We start from the raw sequence: 22,983 nt of genomic DNA on the forward strand, positions 1-22,983 counted from the left end.
ACAGTGACTTGAGTTTAGAAAATGTTCACTTACAATATGCACTCAGCACATGTGCACATTACACAAGATAAGTAAGCCAAATGTGAAGCCATGCTGCATCTGTGGTCAGCTGAAGAGGAAATGGGATGGTGCATTCAGGGGCACTCTGACAAGTGGGAACATAACTTTTGGTTGCTGAAATGCACTGATGAGCTGTCTGTTATCAGAAAATTAAACCCTGAAGAAATTAAGTAAATACATTGACAATCACTTCCAAATATAATAAAGGTAAAAAGTTTGCTTTCAGTAGACAGCTCTGATTATAATCGAAGCACCATCTGTTTTGGAGCAGTTTCTGCATTAAACTTTGACAATACTGTCACATCATCACTAATGAAGACCATACATCAGTTGTCACATTGTTCACTGTGATCACAATGTGATTTTTTCACATAATATTGCTGAAATGAACAGACACCAGTGGAGTATTATTTTAAATAGAGTGGTCCCTTTAAAGCAGTTTTCTTTTCTCCCTGCTGATCTTCTATCAGTGCTGTGTGAAATCTGCTTCACACAGGAACTGCAATATGTCAAGCCCAAACGTTTGTGGGTAATGAAGTCTTTCAAATATGTACGGTATTAAAAAAAAATAAAAATAATAATAATAATTATATATATATATACACAATTATTATTATATATTATATATATATATATATACAATTATTATTATATATATTATATATATATATGAATTGCAGCTTTAACATCAACAAAACAAAATCCAATAACTGTCATTAATATCACTAAATCAACCAATGATAATTATATTATTGTATAACTATGCATATTTTCATTGTAGCTTATTGACACTATATGTGTTTGTGTGTGTGTGTGTGTGTGTGTGTGTGTATATATAAATATAGATAGATAGATAGATAGATAGATAGATAGATAGAATACTTTATATATGATAATGGCCTAGTCAAATGGTTTCAACATATTTTGCATTTCTCTCAGTTTGTCAGAGAGTATTTGTCAATAATCTGCTGATCTTTACCATAAATTAGGTTTTGGTTTCAGAGTTGTAGGTGTCTGACTTACTTTCTCTTTCTCTGAAAACACGTGGTCACTGCAGGCTCTTCTGCTTATTGGCCGTCCTCCCTGAAACACTCTGCACTATTTTGGTTTTAATAATTTGAATTATATTTTGCAGATAGTTTGACACCCTTATAGTCTGTAAAAATACACAAAGCACAAATTTAATCTTGGTGTTGTACTCAAATTACCTAATGAACACGAAAAAGCACTGTATATAATTGTCATTGTGGGGAAGCTTGTTAACTGACAGAACAGCCGATTTTCAGCGTTCTGATTGGCTGTCACAAGCAAAAGGGTGGCTACATGTCACTATTCCTAAACGGTGATTGGATGACGCTGTTTCCGTATAGCTTTTTGCTACAGTGTATCATCAGACACAGGCCGAGAGACTGGTTAACAAATTCGTTGCACAATTTAGGCTAAACCCTTTCAGGAATTATATTACATTTCTCTTACACATTGTGCACATTTGCTCAAATATAAGGTAAGTTTAATCACTTTTGTTACTCATGCAGCGGCTGACGTCGCTTTTTGTTCGTATATTGGGATACGCTTAAGCCAAACTAACATTTAAAATTGAGCAACGAGTTTAACTTGCTTTGCCGGTGGATGAGGTCAACTGAAAAACAATGCTAAAAAGAGCAATAAAGGCTTGTTAAACGTCGTTAGTTTCCACTAGTACATTTGCTATACCGAGCAGCAGTTGTTTTAATAAAAAAACAACTTTTTATAGAGGTTTACAGAATCCGTCTCCGCCCACCGCTTTAAGTTTGAGATGAACTCCCAAATGTCGTCATTGTTATTTCCTGTGTCACAGCAGGTGAATTAAATGTAGGCCGAATTCACCTGTGAAACATTCATATTTAGATGGGGAGTCGTGTTTTGTTCTATGACTGGTAACTTTCCAAAAGCATTATGTTCTGTTAAAATGCTTTACATATCAGACAGCATATGGAGAGATATCTGCTGCAGGATGTCAGACTGGTGCAGGAGGCAGAGTTTCACCAGTGGGGAAAGTGAAACCTATGGACACCTCTTCCCAAATTCACCTTTAACAACTTATTTTGCAGAATAATCCATTTCAGAATTATTTATATTATATCATTGAATAATTATTGTTTAATGCGACAAATGGTTGATTTCATTATCTATTAATCTGTCGATAATTTCTTCGATTAGTCAACTAGGTGTTTGGTCCATAAAATGTCAGAAAATCACTGATCATGGTACATATACATATACAATACATATATATTGAACAGAACAGAGAATGTGTACATACTTTCTTAAAAATGTCTCTGAAGTGCTTGTTGAACACATGACTCAGATGTTGGACTTTCCTGTGGCCATTGAATGCATCCTAAATCTTTTTAACTTAATAAACCTCCATTCATCCTCCCACATTACAGACCTTTTGATTTTAGTTTCTAACGTTTCTCTGAGGAGAAGTGATTCGTATTAGGAGGCAGGACACAGCCCATAATAATTATGGAGTCAGCACTTATGATTTCCTGTTTCTCATTTTGTAAACAAGCAGTTGGTCTGGTGTAGTGATTGAAGAGAGGAGCTGGATTTGTTCACTCTGCTGAAGTGCCCTTTAGCAAAACAGTCAATCCCTTAAAGCTCCAGAGCTCCCTGACCTTTGACCTCTGACCACACAGGGACAGAGTTTGTACAGATGCTGGAAATCCTTGAAAAACACAATCACTTTTAATGTAATGTTTTCAGGGTTGGAAAAGTGTGTGTGTTTTGGATAAAGTGTGTGAAATTGTAATTGCATTACTTGACTGAATAGTTTGCATTTTAGATAAAGAAATAAGTTTGGCTCAGTCAGGTTATACAGGCTGCCAACTCTGCTTATTGACAGGTGACACATACTGTGCTACTCTAATGTAGAATTCTATCACTAAACATCATTTTGCACAATAAGATATGACTTAAGAATGGAAATAATTATTTTAAGTGTATGTATATAAATATAAAGTACTTTACCACAGCTGTTAGGTTGTGGAAAAGTACTTTAAAAAACTTGATAAGAGCTGGAATTTGACTTTAGGAAAGGCGTAGGAACCCTGCAGAGAGAAGGCAGTTGGAAGACAGATTAGATTATTAAATTATTGCATTATTCCTATATTTTGCAGGTCTTATAATGATTTCAGGTATCAGATGAAACACTGATCAAGACTGGGAATCGCAGAGGCAAAAATCCAAATGTAGTGTAGTTCATTATGATCCAAGTTCCTCTGCCACTAACTGCAGAGTATCTTGTCTTGACTCAGATTAAATGTAATTAAATCCCCTCTTGTAAACCTAATGTAATATAAAAAACCCAATGAGGCAGGTAAACTTGAATGAAGTTTATTCAGATATCATTTACAGCGTCACAGAGCAGGTGATCCAAACTTTTATCTCAGCCCGGTCCAGTCCTTTAAAATAACCTTCTGTTCTGTTCACTCTTATGGTGCATATATCCTTTATAGAGCCACAACGATTAGTCGATTAATTGATTAGTCAATTGGAAGAAAATTACTTGCCAATTATTTTGATAACTGATTAATCGTTTCAGTCATTTTTCAAGCAAAAATGTCAAACATTTGCTGTTCCAAGCTTCTTAAATGTGAGAATATTTTGTTTTTCTTTGCCCTTTATGACAGTAAATGAAGAGTCTGTGTTTTGAACTGTTGGTTGGACAAAAGACATTTAAAGATGCCACTTTACACACTGGGAAATTATGATGATTGTTTGCCACAATTTTTTTGTCCTTTTCTAGATGTTTCGACAGATGAATTTATAATAAAAATGATCAGTAATTGCAGCCCTAATCTTTTACATCTTTTTTTATCACACAGTGGATTGAAAAAGTATGTTTTGGATTTTTTTTTAAAATCAGTATTGTTTTTCAACCAAATGTCAGTTTTGGTATTGAAAAATCCAGAGTAGGCATTTTGCACAGCAGCCATTTTGACATGAAACAGTCGAGTAAACACAGATGTTATCAGTGATACTAGTTTATTCTGCTGTTTCACATCAGTGTGGCTGCTGTGAAAAATAGATTTTGGTTGAGATAAAAGTTTGGAGCCCTGAACACTCATGTAGCTGCTCTTGTCCACCAGAAGATGGCGCAGTGGTGCCAGCTCCAGATGTTGGACTGTAAGTACCTGGAGCAGGTGGACCAGCTGTACGACGACTCGTTCCCCATGGACATCCGTCAGTACCTGAGCAGGTGGATCGAGAGCATCGACTGGTAAGAGAACTGGATTCAAGTTTGAGCTGCTGTTTATATTCTCTTTACATCATTTACATTATTAGGTATCTTTGTCTTACTGATGTGTGTCTTTCTGACAAGTAAACTTCCACTTAAGACTGATCAAAGCCTCATTTAAACTGTATATTAAAATGAAACAGTTTGGTATTTTGGACTATTGGTCAGACAAAATGAGACAATTGAAGCAGTCACTTTCTGCTTTGTGATGTGATTTCATTCACCAGTCATCGATTAATTTAACAGACTAATCAATAATGGAAATAATCATTAGTTACAGGGAGCCCTCTTGCAGAGTATGAAAAGACTTGATTTGAAATTTGCCATTCAATGAATAAAAAGAAATTAGTGTAATGTACTGCAACTAATGATAATTTTCCAATACTGATTAATTGGCCTAATACTTTTTTCAGTCAATTTATTATTTAACAGTTTATAAAAGGTCAGAAAAAATTTAAATTCTCATGATATCAAGTGTATAAATAATTGCAGAATACCTTTCAATTGATTAATTGTTTCAGGTCTGTTCTCATTTGATGTAGCTTTTCTTGACGTTGCATCATTTTGCTTAGTAAGTACTGCAAACTAATCATATGTAAGATAATGAAAGTCTATTAAATGACCTCTGAACTTTTGATCAAAGTTTATTCATTTTTTCATTTTAAAAAACAAAGTTGTTAGAGATCAATTGATCAATTAACATCTCAGATCTTAACAGTGCTATTCAGCCCTCTTCCATGTAAATTATTTTTAGGGCTGAAATGATTCCTCGAATAATTCGAGTAACTCGATTACAAAAAATGATCGAGGAATTTTCTCTGCCTCGAGGAATCGTTTAATTTTGCCAGTTGGAAAGATATTCACAGATTCAGACTTCCGGCATCAATAACTCATTAGTGAAATGTTGTCAAAACATAAACGAGGCCTCTTTCCCATCGTTGTAAGGTAGACAATGTGCTACAAGCCCAGTTTTATCAAAAGTAGCTGTCTTTCAAGCTGCAGAAATAACATTGGTGTCTATGAGCAGCCAGCTGTGAGACGAGTGGATAGGGACCGTCTGCAAATTGCAAAACCGCTACAGCAGCGAAGAGAAACACTACACAGATATTCAATAACTTCACTCTTAGACAATGTAGTGCCACCAAAATCACTGCAGCCATCAACTGGATGCTGCTGATCATACTACAACTCTTGGTTTGATATTAAAAGCATTTTTTCATAATTTTAAGAAATTTTATTAATAATAAAATTTAATAACCTCTCTTTTATGTACTGTAGTGCCACCAAAATCACTGCAGCCATCAACTGGATGCTGCTTATCATACTACAACTCTTGGTTTGATATAAAATATTTTTTCGTAAGTGAAAAAGATGATGTCATTGCTGCCTCAAGGACACTCTGTTTAAACCAATCACACAAGGATACAAAAGTGTGATGAAGCCACTAGCCAATCAGGAACACCTTTCAATTAAGCTCTACCTCAGATCTTTTCAGTCTGCATAACCTGCATATCACCATGAAGAAGAAGATTATGATTATTTTTTATTATTATTATGATTTTTTTTTTTAAATATCAAACCAAGAGTTGTAGTATGATCAGCAGCATCCAGTTGATGGCTGCAGTGATTTTGGTGGCACTACAGTACATAAAAGAGAGGTTATTAAATTTTATTATTAATAAAATTTCTTAAAATTCTGAAAAAATGCTTTTAATATCAAACCAAGAGTTGTAGTATGATCAGCAGCATCCAGTTGATGGCTGCAGTGATTTTGGTGGCACTACAGTACATAAAAGAGAAGTTATTAAATTTTATTATTAATAAAAATTCCATAAAATTATGATTTTTTTAAAATATCAAACCAAGTGTTGTAGTATGATCAGCAGCATCCAGTTGATGGCTGCAGTGATTTTGGTGGCACTACAGTACATAAAAGAGAAGTTATTAAATTTTATTATTAATAAAATTTCTTAAAATTCTGAAAAAATGGTTTTAATATCAAACCAAGAGTTGTAGTATGATCAGCAGCATCCAGTTGATGGCTGCAGTGATTTTGGTGGCACTACAGTACATAAAAGAGAAGTTATTAAATTTTATTATTAATAAAAATTCCATAAAATTATGATTTTTTTAAAATATCAAACCAAGTGTTGTAGTATGATCAGCAGCATCCAGTTGATGGCTGCAGTGATTTTGGTGGCACTACAGTACATAAAAGAGAAGTTATTAAATTTTATTATTAATAAAAATTCCATAAAATTATGATTTTTTTAAAAAATATCAAACCAAGAGTTGTAGTATGATCAGCAGCATCCAGTTGATGGCTGCAGTGATTTTGGTGGCACTACAGTACATAAAAGAGAAGTTATTAAATTTTATTATTAATAAAATTTCTTAAAATTATGAAAAAATGCTTTTAATATCAAACCAAGAGTTGTAGTATGATCAGCAGCATCCAGTTGATGGCTGCAGTGATTTTGGTGGCACTACAGTACATAAAAGAGAAGTTATTAAATTTTATTATTAATAAAAATTCTTAAAATTATTGAAAAATGCTTTTAATATCAAACCAAGAGTTGTAGTATGATCAGCAGCATCCAGTTGATGGCTGCAGTGATTTTGGTGGCACTACAGTACATAAAAGAGAAGTTATTAAATTTTATTATTAATAAAATTTCTTAAAATTCTGAAAAAATGCTTTTAATATCAAACCAAGAGTTGTAGTATGATCAGCAGCATCCAGTTGATGGCTGCAGTGATTTTGGTGGCACTACAGTACATAAAAGAGAAGTTATTAAATTTTATTATTAATAAAAATTCTTAAAATTATTGAAAAATGCTTTTAATATCAAACCAAGAGTTGTAGTATGATCAGCAGCATCCAGTTGATGGCTGCAGTGATTTTGGTGGCACTACAGTACATAAAAGAGAAGTTATTACATTTTATTATTAATAAAATTTCTTAAAATTCTGAAAAAATGCTTTTAATATCAAACCAAGAGTTGTAGTATGATCAGCAGCATCCAGTTGATGGCTGCAGTGATTTTGGTGGCACTACAGTACATAAAAGAGAAGTTATTAAATTTTATTATTAATAAAAATTCCATAAAATTATGATTTTTTAAAAAAATATCAAACCAAGAGTTGTAGTATGATCAGCAGCATCCAGTTGATGGCTGCAGTGATTTTGGTGGCACTACAGTACATAAAAGAGAGGTTATTAAATTTTATTATTAATAAAATTTCTTAAAATTCTGAAAAAATGCTTTTAATATCAAACCAAGAGTTGTAGTATGATCAGCAGCATCCAGTTGATGGCTGCAGTGATTTTGGTGGCACTACAGTACATAAAAGAGAAGTTATTAAATTTTATTATTAATAAAAATTCTTAAAATTATGGAAAAATGCTTTTAATATCAAACCAAGAGTTGTAGTATGATCAGCAGCATCCAGTTGATGGCTGCAGTGATTTTGGTGGCACTACAGTACATAAAAGAGAAGTTATTACATTTTATTATTAATAAAATTTCTTAAAATTCTGAAAAAATGCTTTTAATATCAAACCAAGAGTTGTAGTATGATCAGCAGCATCCAGTTGATGGCTGCAGTGATTTTGGTGGCACTACAGTACATAAAAGAGAAGTTATTAAATTTTATTATTAATAAAAATTCCATAAAATTATTATTTTTTTAAAAAATATCAAACCAAGTGTTGTAGTATGATCAGCAGCATCCAGTTGATGGCTGCAGTGATTTTGGTGGCACTACAGCACATAAAAGAGAAGTTATTAAATTTTATTATTAATAAAAATTCTGAAAATTCTGAAAAAATGCTTTTAATATCAAACCAAGAGTTGTAGTATGATCAGCAGCATCCAGTTGATGGCTGCAGTGATTTTGGTGGCACTACAGTACATAAAAGAGAAGTTATTAAATTTTATTATTAATAAAAATTCTTAAAATTATGGAAAAATGTTTTTAATATCAAACCAAGAGTTGTAGTATGATCAGCAGCATCCAGTTGATGGCTGCAGTGATTTTGGTGGCACTACAGTACATAAAAGAGAAGTTATTAAATTTTATTATTAATAAAAATTCTTAAAATTATGGAAAAATGCTTTTAATATCAAACCAAGAGTTGTAGTATGATCAGCAGCATCCAGTTGATGGCTGCAGTGATTTTGGTGGCACTACAGTACATAAAAGAGAAGTTATTAAATTTTATTATTAATAAAATTTCTTAAAATTATGAAAAAATGCTTTTAATATCAAACCAAGAGTTGTAGTATGATCAGCAGCATCCAGTTGATGGCTGCAGTGATTTTGGTGGCACTACAGTACATAAAAGAGAAGTTATTAAATTTTATTATTAATAAAAATTCCATAAAATTATTATTTTTTTTAAAAATATCAAACCAAGTGTTGTAGTATGATCAGCAGCATCCAGTTGATGGCTGCAGTGATTTTGGTGGCACTACAGTACATAAAAGAGAAGTTATTAAATTTTATTATTAATAAAAATTCTTAAAATTATGGAAAAATGCTTTTAATATCAAACCAAGAGTTGTAGTATGATCAGCAGCATCCAGTTGATGGCTGCAGTGATTTTGGTGGCACTACAGTACATAAAAGAGAAGTTATTAAATTTTATTATTAATAAAATTTCTTAAAATTATGAAAAAATGCTTTTAATATCAAACCAAGAGTTGTAGTATGATCAGCAGCATCCAGTTGATGGCTGCAGTGATTTTGGTGGCACTACAGTACATAAAAGAGAAGTTATTAAATTTTATTATTAATAAAATTTCTTAAAATTATGAAAAAATGCTTTTAATATCAAACCAAGAGTTGTAGTATGATCAGCAGCATCCAGTTGATGGCTGCAGTGATTTTGGTGGCACTACAGTACATAAAAGAGAAGTTATTAAATTTTATTATTAATAAAAATTCTTAAAATTATGAAAAAATGCTTTTAATATCAAACCAAGAGTTGTAGTATGATCAGCAGCATCCAGTTGATGGCTGCAGTGATTTTGGTGGCACTACAGTACATAAAAGAGAAGTTATTAAATTTTATTATTAATAAAAATTCTTAAAATTATGGAAAAATGGTTTTAATATCAAACCAAGAGTTGTAGTATGATCAGCAGCATCCAGTTGATGGCTGCAGTGATTTTGGTGGCACTACAGTACATAAAAGAGAAGTAATTAAATTTTATTATTAATAAAAATTCCATAAAATTATTATTTTTTTTTTAAATATCAAACCAAGAGTTGTAGTATGATCAGCAGCATCCAGTTGATGGCTGCAGTGATTTTGGTGGCACTACAGTACATAAAAGAGAAGTTATTAAATTTTATTATTAATAAAAATTCTTAAAATTATTGAAAAATGCTTTTAATATCAAACCAAGAGTTGTAGTATGATCAGCAGCATCCAGTTGATGGCTGCAGTGATTTTGGTGGCACTACAGTACATAAAAGAGAAGTTATTAAATTTTATTATTAATAAAATTTCTTAAAATTCTGAAAAAATGCTTTTAATATCAAACCAAGAGTTGTAGTATGATCAGCAGCATCCAGTTGATGGCTGCAGTGATTTTGGTGGCACTACAGTACATAAAAGAGAAGTTATTAAATTTTATTATTAATAAAATTTCTTAAAATTATGGAAAAATGCTTTTAATATCAAACCAAGAGTTGTAGTATGATCAGCAGCATCCAGTTGATGGCTGCAGTGATTTTGGTGGCACTACAGTACATAAAAGAGAAGTTATTAAATTTTATTATTAATAAAATTTCTTAAAATTCTGAAAAAATGCTTTTAATATCAAACCAAGAGTTGTAGTATGATCAGCAGCATCCAGTTGATGGCTGCAGTGATTTTGGTGGCACTACAGTACATAAAAGAGAAGTTATTAAATTTTATTATTAATAAAAATTCCATAAAATTATAATTTTTAAAAAAAATATCAAACCAAGAGTTGTAGTATGATCAGCAGCATCCAGTTGATGGCTGCAGTGATTTTGGTGGCACTACAGTACATAAAAGAGAAGTTATTAAATTTTATTATTAATAAAAATTCTTAAAATTATTGAAAAATGCTTTTAATATCAAACCAAGAGTTGTAGTATGATCAGCAGCATCCAGTTGATGGCTGCAGTGATTTTGGTGGCACTACAGTACATAAAAGAGAAGTTATTAAATTTTATTATTAATAAAAATTCTTAAAATTATGAAAAAATGCTTTTAATATCAAACCAAGAGTTGTAGTATGATCAGCAGCATCCAGTAAAGAAGTGAAAATATTCTTGATATAGTGCACATGTACTCCTGCTGGAGACGTGGACTCCCATCTGAATGTAATACACTGACTGTGGATAAATACCTCATACAGCCCCTCTTGAACTAATGCAGACCATCCTTTTATTAATCAAAAATGCCAAACCCTCTCCTCCAGCTTCTCAGATGTGTTGTATGTAATTGACTGCTTTTGGGTTCCAGACTTATGGTTGGACATTCTGCTGAAAATATTTGTTGCATCTATAGTACCGCTGTGTTCTCTGTCTCCGCAGGGACACGGTTGCGATGCAGGACTCTCTGGCCACGGTCCGCTTCCACGACCTCCTGGCTCAGCTGGATGACCAACACAGCCGCTTCGCCTTGGAGAACAATTTCCTGCTGCAGCACAACATCCGCAAGATCAAACGGAACCTGCAGGTCAGAGCGTGGGCTTTATTCTTTGCGCAGTGTGTAGGTGTTCTTTCTAATTTTGGTGTTAAATGTGAAGTGATTGTCTGTCCAGGATCGGTTCCAGGAGGACCCTGTCCACATGGCCATGATCATCTCCAGAAACCTGAAGGAGGAGCAGAAGATCCTCGCCATTGCAAAGAGTACCGAGGTAAAACCTGCATCTTTTTACACAACTTTCATTTCTGTGATAATGTGGACAAAAACAACCACGCATTGTAAATATTTTAATTATTTTATAATATTAAGTGAAATGGTACACAGTGGCTGTTTTCATCTGCTGCACAGGATTAAATCAACATATTCAGTACAAAAAGTCCATCAACAACAGTACACACACTTTTGTCTAGCGTTTCAACATTTTTGTTGCAAGCATGAAATGTCAATTGTCCTGAGAGACAGTTATGTTTGAGAAGGGTCCTGAGTCTCCTGCCATGTGTGAGACGAAAGTTAATATGTCCTCCAGGTTTTTTATTGTGTCATACCTTTTCCTTTTCTCTCTCACTCCCTTTAATGAATGAAAATCTTCGTTGAGATACAAAATTGGACTTAAATATCTAATATTTCTTATTTTTGATTAAAGAACATTCTAAAATGATAGCTGTGTTTTTTATATTTATCATTTATTTATTTTGAAGTAATCTGCACCCAGTGAAGTTGTTCTTTTTTTTAAGTCTGTAGAATCTGAAGTGTAGGACAGGACGTCTCAGCCTCAAAATATTCATTCATTTAAATGTTTTTGACACCAATTCCCTAATATAATATATCCCTAACAAATATTGCACCTCCTGCGATTTGAAATTTGCAGAAAGCCATTTTGCATTTCAATCAGTTGTGCAGTTCTACTTCCAGTTAATCAGCCATAACAAATTATTGAGAGAGACTTAAAAATCTCTGCCCGTGCAAAACATGTGAAATCTGTCTACAGAGAAGAACACAATTCAGCAAATGTGAAGAATAAAATTTCCATCAGATAATACTTATTAAATTCATAATTACTTTTGATTTTAATGGAGCTGAAATCAGCAGCTTACTTTAAACTCAACACAGTGAATTATCCCAAAGTAACGTGGAGTGTTCGGTTCCTGTGTGCAGCCGGAGGGTGAGGGGACGGTGTCGGCCATGGTGGTGGAGAAACAGAAGCTGGACAACAAAGTGAAGGAGATGAAAGACAGAGTCCAGGTAAGAGAACGTGGAGCTGATCAGTGTTCTCTTTTGTCTTGATCTGATGAACCTGAGGATCAGACTTCGGGTCTGACTGACAGATGATCCAGTTTGTCCTCGATTCTTCTTCTTCAGGTTGCAGATCAGAACATCAAGAACCTCGAGGATCTGCAGGACGAGTACGACTTCAAAGTCAACACGCTGAAGAACAGAGGTGAGAAAAATGTTCTGGTCTTCTAAACATTTGTTTTGTTCCACTAATGTGCCAGAAATATGTTTATAATTCATTCACATCATTCTGTGTTATCTTACAGTGCACTCTTAGAAATAACTCTTAGAATTTTAGAACAGTTCTTCCTGAAGAGCTGAGGTTCTACCCGGAACCATCTGATTCTTATGAACCCCTTTTGAAGAAAAGATTAATCAGTGGTTCTTTGTAAGACTAAGGGTTCCATTAGGAACCCTTTTCACCCAAAGAAACCTTTTTTTTAGAAGAAAGAGTTCTTCAAGGATTGTAAAACCATTGGAATGTTCTGAGTAGAACTCACTTGATAAGTTCTAGATGAAACCATTGGAATACAAATAAGGTTCTTGGTAGAACCCCCTGAGTGCGTTTTAGTTCTTGGTGGAACCCTCTAGGATATCAATAGAACCCCCTGAGTGGGTTCTACATAAAAAGGTAAAAAGGTTCTCATTAGAAGTCCCCTGGGTGTTCTAGATTAAAATTGGGTTTTTGTTAACACCCTTAGAGTGTGGAAAAATTCTGGATAGAACCTCCAGACAGGGGGGTTCTGTGTGGAACCTTTGACAGATGGTCCCAGGTTTAAACATTTATGTCAGGTTCGAGGTAGAGCTCTCTGAAAGGGTTACAAGTCGGAACATTATTAAAAGGGTTCTCCTCTGGAACAAGCTGAAGAACCTTTATGGTTCTAGTTAATATGTCAATTTCTGAGAGTGTAATAAATGATGTATAAAATGTAGTTTGTGAGTGTGAACGTGATGCAGGTTTTTCTTTGTGTTTGTGCAGAGAACGAGATGAACGGGATGACACAGAAGGAGCTGGAGAAAGAGAAGATGACGGTTGGGAGGATGTGCTTTGAACTGAAAGCCAAACGACAGGTGAGCAGACAGACACCTGTCTGAAAAATGAATCCAGGTCTTTGTAAATACACAGGGAACGTCTCGAAACAGCAGGAGCAAGGATGGAATAAAAACAGACATTAAACGTTTAAGAGATTTTTAAATGATTTTATCTTATAGATGTGAACAGAGTTCAGTCATCCTTATAAAAACGAGATCTTTTGGTCTCTGTCATTGTTTTGAGCCCAAACTGAATGTTTGTCCGTCTGTCTGTGTGTGTCTGTCAGGATGTGGTGACTCAGCTCACCGACCTCCTGAACGTCACTCAGGCGTTGCTGTCAGACCTGATCTCAGAGGAGCTGCCTGAGTGGAAGCAGCGGCAGCAGATCGCCTGTATCGGAGGACCACCCAACGCCTGTGTGGACCAGCTGCAGAACTGGTGACACTTCCTGACTCTGTCATACAACAGTCAAACAAACAAACAAACAAAACAACAACAGACAACAACAACTCTCCTCTTCTTCTTCCTCTCCTCCTCCTCTTCATCTGTTTCTTCTTTGTCCTCCCTTTTACTCCTCCTCTTCTTCTCCTCATCTCTTCTTTCATCTTATTTTTCTTCTACTTTCTTTCTTCGTCTTCCTCTCCTCCTCTTCATCTTTTTCTTATTTTCCCTCCTCTCTTATTTTTCTTCTTCTTCCTCTCCATCTCCTCTCCTTTTATTTTTCTTCTTCATCCTCCTTCCCTGTACTCCTGTATTCTTCTTTCCCTGATTCTCATCTCCTTCTTCCTCTCTCCACCTCTCTCCTCTCTCCTCCTCCTCCTCCTCCTCTCTTCTCTCTCCTGCTCTTCCTCCTCCTCTCTTCCACTCTTCCTCTCTCCTCCTCTGGCCTCCTCCTCCTCTCTCCTCCTCTGGCCTCCTCCTCCTCTCTCCTCCTCTCTCCTCCTCCTTCTCCTCCTCTTCCCCCTCCAGGTTCACAGCAGTAGCAGAGTCTCTCCAGCAGGTCCGTCAGCACCTGAAGAAGCTGCAGGAGTTGGAGCAGAAGTTCACCTATGAGAGCGACCCCATCACACAGAAGAAAACTTACCTGGAGGCCCGAGCCCTCGAGCTCCTCAAGAACCTCCTCTCCAAGTGAGGAACCCTGACACACAACTTCTTGATCACCTTATCAGTGATCACCAATTAGGAATTTGATCTCCCACTGTTGTATGGCTCAAACTTTAGCTGAAAATACATTGTTTTTATATGACTAATAGTCTTGGGAGTAGTTATTATTATTATTATTGTGTGTGTGTGTGTGTGTGTGTGTGTGTGTGTGTGTGTGTGTGTGTGTAGCTCCCTCGTTGTGGAGAGGCAGCCCTGCATGCCAACCCATCCACAGAGGCCACTCGTGCTGAAAACAGGTGTTCAGTTTACTGTGAAACTCCGGTAAGAAACTAAAAAAACTTTAACATGGTTGAGTGTGTTCTGCTCTGGAGAAAATGCAGCTAATCATATTATTTACATCTTATTTACAAGTTCTTTTTCTGAAGAATGACCAAATACAATGTGGAGAATCAAAAACATAAAAGCAGAAATCATGTCAGAAGTAAAGAAAGTGCTGTGACAAAATCAAACACTTTTGCAAAAAGAAGAATCCGATCTGCAGATCTGTGTCAACATCCTGTTTCAGAGGAACTGACATTTGTTTCTCTTCAGGTTTCTGGTGAAGCTGCAGGAGTTTAACTACCAGCTCAAAGTCAAGGCTGTGTTTGATAAGTGAGTCATTTAACTGCTGCAAACTGATGATACCTGTGTGTGTTTGAACATGTTCCTAAATGAATCTTCCTCTGTTTTTCCTCAGAGATGTTACAGAGAAAAAAGGGTGAGTCACAGAAAACACTGCAATGAACACTTTTTTATTTTAAAGTAATACAACCACAATATCAAATTCCAATTCTTCCCCTAATATTATGATTAAGTGATTACTATTTTAAGTCAATAAATGTTAGACTTTTGAATTAATTTATTAAAGTCGTGTCTGTTGACAGGTTCAGGAAGTTCAACATTTTGGGAACAAACACCAAAGTTATGAACATGGAGGAGTCGAACGGCAGCCTGGCAGCAGAGTTCAGACATTTGGTGAGACGACTGACTCATTTTAGATACTTTAATATATTTTTATCTGAGATTTGCTCTTTTATTCCTCAATAAAAATGAAGCAGGCAACTGTGGTGGTTTTAATTAGAGAGTTTTTAGGGGTCCTTGGTCCTTTAATGAGAGCAGGTGCAGGAAGGTTAAATGAAAAAGTGAAAACCAAACATATTAATGCCTGAGTGTAAAAACTACTGATTTTTCAGACGTGCAAAGACTGAAAACCTGATGGACAAAAACAATTTCTTTGGTTTGAAAATGAAACTTTTGTGTTTCTCTAACTGTCCTTGTTCTCCCTGCAGCAACTGAAAGAACAGAAAGTAGCCGGAAACCGAACAAATGAAGTAAGTGATGATATTGTGAAGAGAAATACTTAGAACAAGATGTTTAACGCACCATCCAAAATATTTATTTTTTTGTAGTTTTCATCATGTGTTTTGTAGTTTTGTGTGAGCTTACTGTGTGTGTGTTTGTGTGTTCAGGGTCCTCTGATCGTCACTGAGGAGCTTCACTCACTCAGCTTCGAGTCCGAGCTGCAGCTCAACCAGTCGGGGCTCAACATCAAACTGGAGGTGAGAAACTCGCACACAAAGATTACAACCTGTGTGTGTGTCAAAGATGATGATTCATTTAACAGTGAAACACTCAGTCAGGGCTGCAACTGTTAATTGATTATTAGCAAATTAATTACAAGCTATTTTTTATAATCGATTAATGATTTTAAGTAATTTTTTAAAATAAAAAATGTCCAAATTCTCATATTTCAGATTCTCAAATGTGAAAATGGTTTCTTTAGTCCCCTTATGACAGCAAACTTAATATCTTTGTGTTTTGGACAAAACAAGACATTTGAGGACGTCATCTTGGACTTTGGAAAACAGTGATCAGCATTTTTCAACATTTACGCATATTTTACAGACCAAACACCAATCGATTAATGATGGATTAATCAGGGAAATTATCGATAGATGAATTTATGATAAAACAAATTATCATGCACGTAAGCACACTATATATAATCGCCATACTACTTCTTCTTCTTCTTTTTGTTATCTTTCTTCCGCCAGATTTTTGTCAAATCGTGCAGAAAAGTGTGCTATGACTTTTGTTAACGGTTCACCAAACCGTTTCTGCAAAAATCGCCATGAGGCTTTGACAGGAAACAGCATTTTTATAACTACAACGATTTGAATGAAATCTCAGTTTTAGTTTCTGGAGATTTTCAGTGTTTCAGTCTTTATAATGGGTGTGTATTGTGTGCAGTCGTTGGAGCTAGAGTGGATGATGTCATCACTAGAGTGGAGAGGAGCTGTAAAATCATCTAGAAATTTTCTCTTAAACTCGTACCCACAGCCACAGTGTTCACTCTACATACACAAATTATACATCAGATTGTAGGAAAAGTCGTGCCGGTCGAAGAGGTGTGACTGCCGAAGCAAATGGAAAAATGGTTTTGATTGGCCAAGCAAGAACCAAAATTTCTGGAAGAAAGCAGATGATACCAGTTTTTTCCATCGTGGTTCTGGCCTCATTTTTCACACCACAGAAATAAAATTTGCATTATTGCGTTTGGCAACCTGTCCTCTCGCTCACCGTATGCAGTTTTTAGCTGTAGCAGTTATGGTGTTTCATTAATCAGCTGGAGTTTGAGAAGTACGTTGTCTCAGTTTTTGGCGTATTTAAAAGTGTGCTGTGCTGTTGCTCACAGGTGATTGGTCAATTTCAGCAACCTGAGTTCTTTGCAGTTAAAACCTCATACAGAGACAATTACACCTGAAGCAGCTCAAAGTTTGAAATTATTAACAGTTTAAAATGTCTGTCTGTCTGTCTGTCTCTGTCACTCTGTCTGTTTCTGTCTGTCTTTGTCTTTCTCTGTCCAATTTTGACATTTTAGACTGTGGTCTGTTTCAACTGTTCATAAAATCAAACCTTGGCTGCTTCAGGTTAAATTCTTTCTTTTGTTCCTTTCAGTATTCATATTTCTCTGTGCTGTATCATACAGGCAATTGGTTAATTTCACCAATTGCAGGCTGGTCCTCTCTTCTGATTCGTGGATTGACCTAAAGCTGTTTTTTGTCTGTTCAAACCTCATACAGAGAGAATTACACCTGAAGTGTCCAATTTTGACATTTTAGAAACTTTATATACACACACACACACTCACATACATACACACATGCATGTGACAGCACATGTATGTGCACACACACAGACACACACAACCTCAATGATACATCTACTGTTATTAATACTGCTGGCATTATGGTGGGGATACTAGTCGGCAGCAGGCATCAGACACACTCAAAATTTTGTGTGAAATTTTCTAGCTATTGTTAACATCTTGTTGTTTGTGTGTGTTTTCTTGTTGTAGGCCATATCTCTCCCTGTTGTGGTCATCTCTAATGTGTGTCAGCTGCCCAGCGGCTGGGCCTCCATCCTGTGGTACAACATGCTGACCACCGAGACCAGGGTGAGTTAAAAATATCACACCATCTATAGAAGATGTATGAAATGCTATCAGTCAGATTCATCTGCAGCTTCTTTATGGTGCATTTGAGTGTAAGAAGGTAGAAGGAAAGTCTGTAATCATAACTGTACAAAAGATTTTACAGACAGTGCAATTCTGTATATTTATATAACTAAAATTAAGGTTGTTGCAAATGTTTCTGTGTCACTTGTTTATGTAAAAATTGATGGGTAAATGAGTGGGGTTTTTTCTGTATCAATCTCAAATATCTCAGTTGACTTCAGAAATCCAGTAGCAGTCAGGTGTGTTAAGATTTCTTTTCTCTTGTCATCTTCAGAATCTGAAGTTCTTCCTCACCCCTCCTCCAGCGAAGTGGTCTCAGCTGTCGGAGGTTCTCAGCTGGCAGTTCTCCTCCGTCACCAAGCGAGGCCTGAACCAGGAGCAGCTCAACATGCTGGCCGACAAACTGCTGGGTACGATCAAACGCAAAAAACAAAAATGCAACGAGAAGCAAAATAAACCCCTCTGATAGCTGCAGATGTTTTTAAGGCCTGTTTAATGTAAACCTGAATGTTTTTCTGCAGGAGCCAAAGCCCAGAGGAACCCAGAGGGACTCATTCCCTGGACCAAGTTCTGCAAGGTGAGACTCAGTCAACCAGGTGATGAATATGTCAAAATCATATGGGTTAAAAAATGGGTTTATTGCCAAGTAGATTTTCACTTACAAGGTGTTGGTATATACTAACGTAATACTAGAAATATAAATAAAGATCAAGGCAAAATGTATTTCTTTGACTTTTTTCAGAAGTGTTATCTGTACACTTAATTCATCTTTGCTCTACTTAACATCTGTGTCTTTTGTCCTGCAGCAAAGTGCCAATGAGAAAGCTTTTCCCTTCTGGCTGTGGATCGAAGGAATCCTGGATGTGATTAAACGACACCTGCTTCCCCTGTGGAACGACGGGTGAGCAGCGTTTCTGTGTTTTGTGGTTTTCAGAGTGAGAGTGGATTTGTGAATGTCTTTATTGTCTGTGTGCAGCTCCATCATGGGCTTCATCAGCAAGGAGAGGGAGAAGGCTCTGCTGAGCGACAAGTGTCCCGGGACCTTCCTGCTCAGGTTCAGTGAGAGCAGCAGAGAGGGAGCCATCACCTTCACCTGGATCGAACATGACGTCCACGGTGAGCACACCTTTTTTGACATTTCTTTCAGTAGAACAACCAAAAGCAGAGCCAAGTTTGGAATTTTTCCACTGTTTGAACTTGAGTTCGTAATATCTGTCATTTTGGAAACCAGACAAGCCGGTCTTCCACTCTGTGGAGCCGTACACGAAGAAGGAGCTGACCGCCGTCTCCCTGCCCGACATCATCCGCACCTACAAGGTGATGGCCGCTGAAAACATCCCAGAGAACCCGCTCCGCTTCCTCTACCCCGACATCCCAAAAGACAAGGCCTTCGGGAAGTACTACCCCAAACCCTCAGAGAGTAAGTCACACACCTGCACACATGACTCAAGTACAGTACTCGAGTACTTGTATTTTTCTGATTCTTCTTCTCCACCATATTTCAGAGGCAAAAAAAGAGTCTTTTTTTTTTTTTTACTTCATTACATTTATTCACAATCTGCTGTAAATCAGCTGCTGCACATGAACTTACTGAAGTATTTTCAAAGACACTGTCTTTGTAATTTGAATGCAGCAAGCTGACCCTTTGCCAGTAAAAATGGAAGATGTGAAGAAGACATTAAGAATAATAACTATATAGAAGAAAAAAAAAATCAAAATTCTGTGATTTCAGCTTCTTAAATGTGAATATTTTCTGGTTGCTCTTCTCTCTGACAGTAGACTGAATATCTAAAATAGGACATGTGAAGATGTCATCTTGGACTTTGGGAAACACACTTTTGAACTATTTTCTGACATTTCATGAATCAAACAACTAATCAAGTAATTAAAAGAATAACTGACAATTGCAGCTGTAGTAGTAAAAATAAGTCAGTTTTTTTTTGCATCATAAGCACTTTTACTTTTGATACTTGAAATAAAACTTGCTGACACAAATGTACTTTTACTCAAACTATTTTTAAAGTATGGTATATACTACTCTGACTTACATAAAGAATCTGAATCAGTGTCTTTGTGTTTAATGACCAGCTCCAGAGCCCATGGACGTGGAGAACCCAGAGAGGACAGGCTACATGAAGACGGAGCTCATATCTGTCTCAGAAGTGTGAGCATCAGTCCCTGAAACACATTTAAGATCACAACATGTTAGATTTAGTTATTGATTGACTGATTGATCAGAGTTAATGTAGGTGTTTTTTCTGTACCTTTGGTCCAGACATCCGTCCAGACTGCAGGACAACATGATGCCAATGTCTCCTGATGACTACAAGGCTCTGGCGCAGTACGTCAGTCCCAGAGACATCGACGCTGTGGTGAGTAACACTTCATACTGAGAAACTGCTGCTGTCCACAATCATGCTTTAATGTCATGTTTGATGGAAAACTGTCTGTCTTTCTCTGTTTTTCGTCTCGCTCTGCTTTCAGGCCAGCAATCTGATTTCAGGATTTGACGAATTTGGCATTGAGGTAGACGCAACTTTAACCTGTTGCTCTGCACTGAATGATTCTCCACATCTGTTACACTTCATTTTTACTAAATGTAGCTGCTTTTCCTCCTTGAACATCGTCATGTGCTGCTTTTTGCATGATAGTATTTAATGGGTAACGTGTGTACTTTCACAAGTTTTTGTCTCATTATTACGACACTGGTCACATTAGAAAGTTCTCTTCCTTCATCACTCTTATCTTGTCACACATGAATTTAAAAAACTCTTGTTTCCATCGGTCACTTAAGACACAGAAACATGTGAAGACAGGGTCCAGATTGAAACCAGTGGTGGAAATAGGACTGAAAATTTGGACTCAAGTACAAGAACTGTTACATTACAAAAATATTACTCAATTACAGCTGAAAGTAGTGGTGTTAGAAATGTAATGTAATGAGCAAATGTACTTCTGCTCAGGTTTCACTGTCACCTCCTCCAACTTTGCAAATTTTGTGCATTTTCATTAACCAATAGATCAATAGTTGAAAATGCCAAAAATCGATTAATCATTAATAATTTATAAGATGCTTTTTTTGCTCATTTCTTTGTCATTTTATGACACATGAGGTGCAGTGACATTTCTGATTGATTGATTAAATACCCATGAATACATTTGTAATTGTTTAAATTCTCAATGGCGATTAATCGATTAATCTATTGATCGTGCTGCCGCAGTGTTTAGTCCATATGTCCTGGTTTTCATTGGCCTGTTTATGATCAAATCACCTGATTGGCTACTAAAATGCAAATGAGAGGTTTGGATATTAATTCAAATTGTACTCAGTACGCAACTATGATTTTAAAAGTAACTAAGAGGATTACATAGTGTAAAGAATACTTAAGTAAAAGTACCGAGTTGAACTATTTAATGTCAGTAATCTGAGTACTTGTAATTAGTTACTTCCACCCCTGGTTGAAACAGACACAAGTTAACAGTAGTTTTTGTTTGATTTCACATGATGTTACATCACATCACCTTTACAGCATGAATGTATATTTAATCAGGGCTGCAGAGTTTAAATGTCAAACGTTGGTGTATCAAGTACAGATTTGATGCATTTTGGGAAATAATTATCTGCAGTGGTGATATGAATATGAAATGATGCATGACTTTGTGTCAGCTGCATGTGCTGCTCGTAAAGGTCTATCTACAGTTCACAGCACAATATTCTAGACTTAGTTTCTCTGTAGTTCATAAAGAAAGATTCATTTAATAACCTGTTGTCCTTTTTCTTCTTCTCTTCACAGATGAGTGCAGAGTTTGAGAACCAAAACTGAGGACGATGAGTTTCTTCACACTGTACTTTCTTTCAGAGCTTTTGTTTCTATATAGGATCATGTAAGACGCTCTTGAAACTCAGATTATGGGGTCAGGGACCCTTTTAATTTTGGACACAGGTCAGAACAGTAACAATGGAGAGACTAAAGCCCCATTCGGAGTGGAGGGAGATGAAATGTCTGTAGTAAGTACAGACATTGAGCAGGACATATCATTCAGTGTGACACCTCTGATGTCCATCACAATCAAACCTCCATAAATCTGCTTAGAAATCATCAATGAAAGATGCTTCACAAGTTGTCTGCCATTAATCAGATTTCTAAGCTTTTGTCAATATCAAAATAATCCAGTTATAGTTGTCTGTACAGAGAGCTGCTAATAGCCTGAAACTTTTGGACCTGAAGTCTCAATAAGAAACTTTTTCCCCAGATTTTGTTGGTGCTATCAGGGTTCCTACACAGTCTGGAACACTGTGGGATTTGATTTGAGGAACATCAGGACCTGAATAATTTCGGACAAAAGAAAAGAGGATGGAAAAAATATTTGTTTCCAGACTATTGCCCCTTTTCCTTTTTTTCTTTTTTTGAATATCAAATTCAGTTTACATTGTGCTTTTTACAGCAGACTCATCCCCATGATGCATTGTAAACACACACTAAAACAAGCAGTGTTGTCACGGTAACAGGCTTATGTCATGTGGGGAAAACGTCGGCTTAACATGTCTGAAAATGCTTTTGAATTTTTTGGCATTGACCAGTCATGCAAACTGTTTGAATGATTCTCAGTTACAAAAGTTGTGATCAGTCAAGAATAGTCAAAACACAATAATAATAATAATAATAATAATAATAATAACTATTATATTTATATAGCACCTTTAAAACAGAGTTTACAAAGTGCTTTGACAGAAGCATCATTTCACTCTGGTGTCGAGTCGTCTGAAGCAGAATGTACCACACACCAACAAATTCTGACTTTTACAGCCAAACTTTTTCACCAGGGTGTGTGATCTTTCTCTTCCAAATCAAAGAAAACCAAACCTTTGTTGCAACTTTTTTTCAACTAATTTTCACTTCTTACTTATAAAACAAGCTTAAAAAAATATAGGGGTGAACAGAATATAATGTCATTGATTTAATATGTTCAGGTTTGTTTAGCTC

The 22,983-nt window shown here is 35.9% G+C and overlaps 1 protein-coding gene across 3 annotated transcripts; it reads left to right on the top strand.

Annotated features, from left to right (window-relative positions):
* Window positions 1-1,449: 1,449 nt before the first annotated feature.
* On the top strand, window positions 1,450-21,978 carry stat1a (signal transducer and activator of transcription 1a). 3 transcript variants are annotated; one of them, XM_084713740.1, is made up of 25 exons: window positions 1,450-1,564; window positions 4,194-4,324; window positions 10,919-11,063; window positions 11,149-11,244; window positions 12,189-12,275; window positions 12,393-12,471; window positions 13,285-13,376; window positions 13,625-13,776; window positions 14,308-14,466; window positions 14,671-14,763; window positions 15,034-15,093; window positions 15,179-15,199; window positions 15,366-15,456; window positions 15,771-15,812; window positions 15,951-16,040; window positions 17,840-17,938; window positions 18,273-18,408; window positions 18,520-18,575; window positions 18,805-18,899; window positions 18,975-19,114; window positions 19,230-19,418; window positions 20,087-20,162; window positions 20,274-20,370; window positions 20,483-20,524; window positions 21,793-21,978. In XM_084713740.1, exons 2-25 carry the CDS (start codon window positions 4,197-4,199, stop codon window positions 21,820-21,822), a joined length of 2,295 nt encoding a protein of 764 aa, XP_084569866.1. In that variant the 5' UTR covers window positions 1,450-1,564; window positions 4,194-4,196; the 3' UTR covers window positions 21,823-21,978. The 3 variants fall into 3 exon arrangements, with proteins under 3 accessions (XP_084569866.1, XP_084569868.1, XP_084569867.1); XM_084713741.1 differs by having other exon boundaries at window positions 1,458-1,564; window positions 4,197-4,324; XM_084713742.1 differs by lacking the exon at window positions 20,483-20,524.
* Window positions 21,979-22,983: the final 1,005 nt, after the last annotated feature.

This window comes from Lutjanus erythropterus, chromosome 24 (genome assembly GCF_056507025.1).
Source record: "Lutjanus erythropterus isolate fLutEry1 chromosome 24, fLutEry1.hap2, whole genome shotgun sequence".
Taxonomy (NCBI): domain Eukaryota; kingdom Metazoa; phylum Chordata; class Actinopteri; order Lutjaniformes; family Lutjanidae; genus Lutjanus; species Lutjanus erythropterus.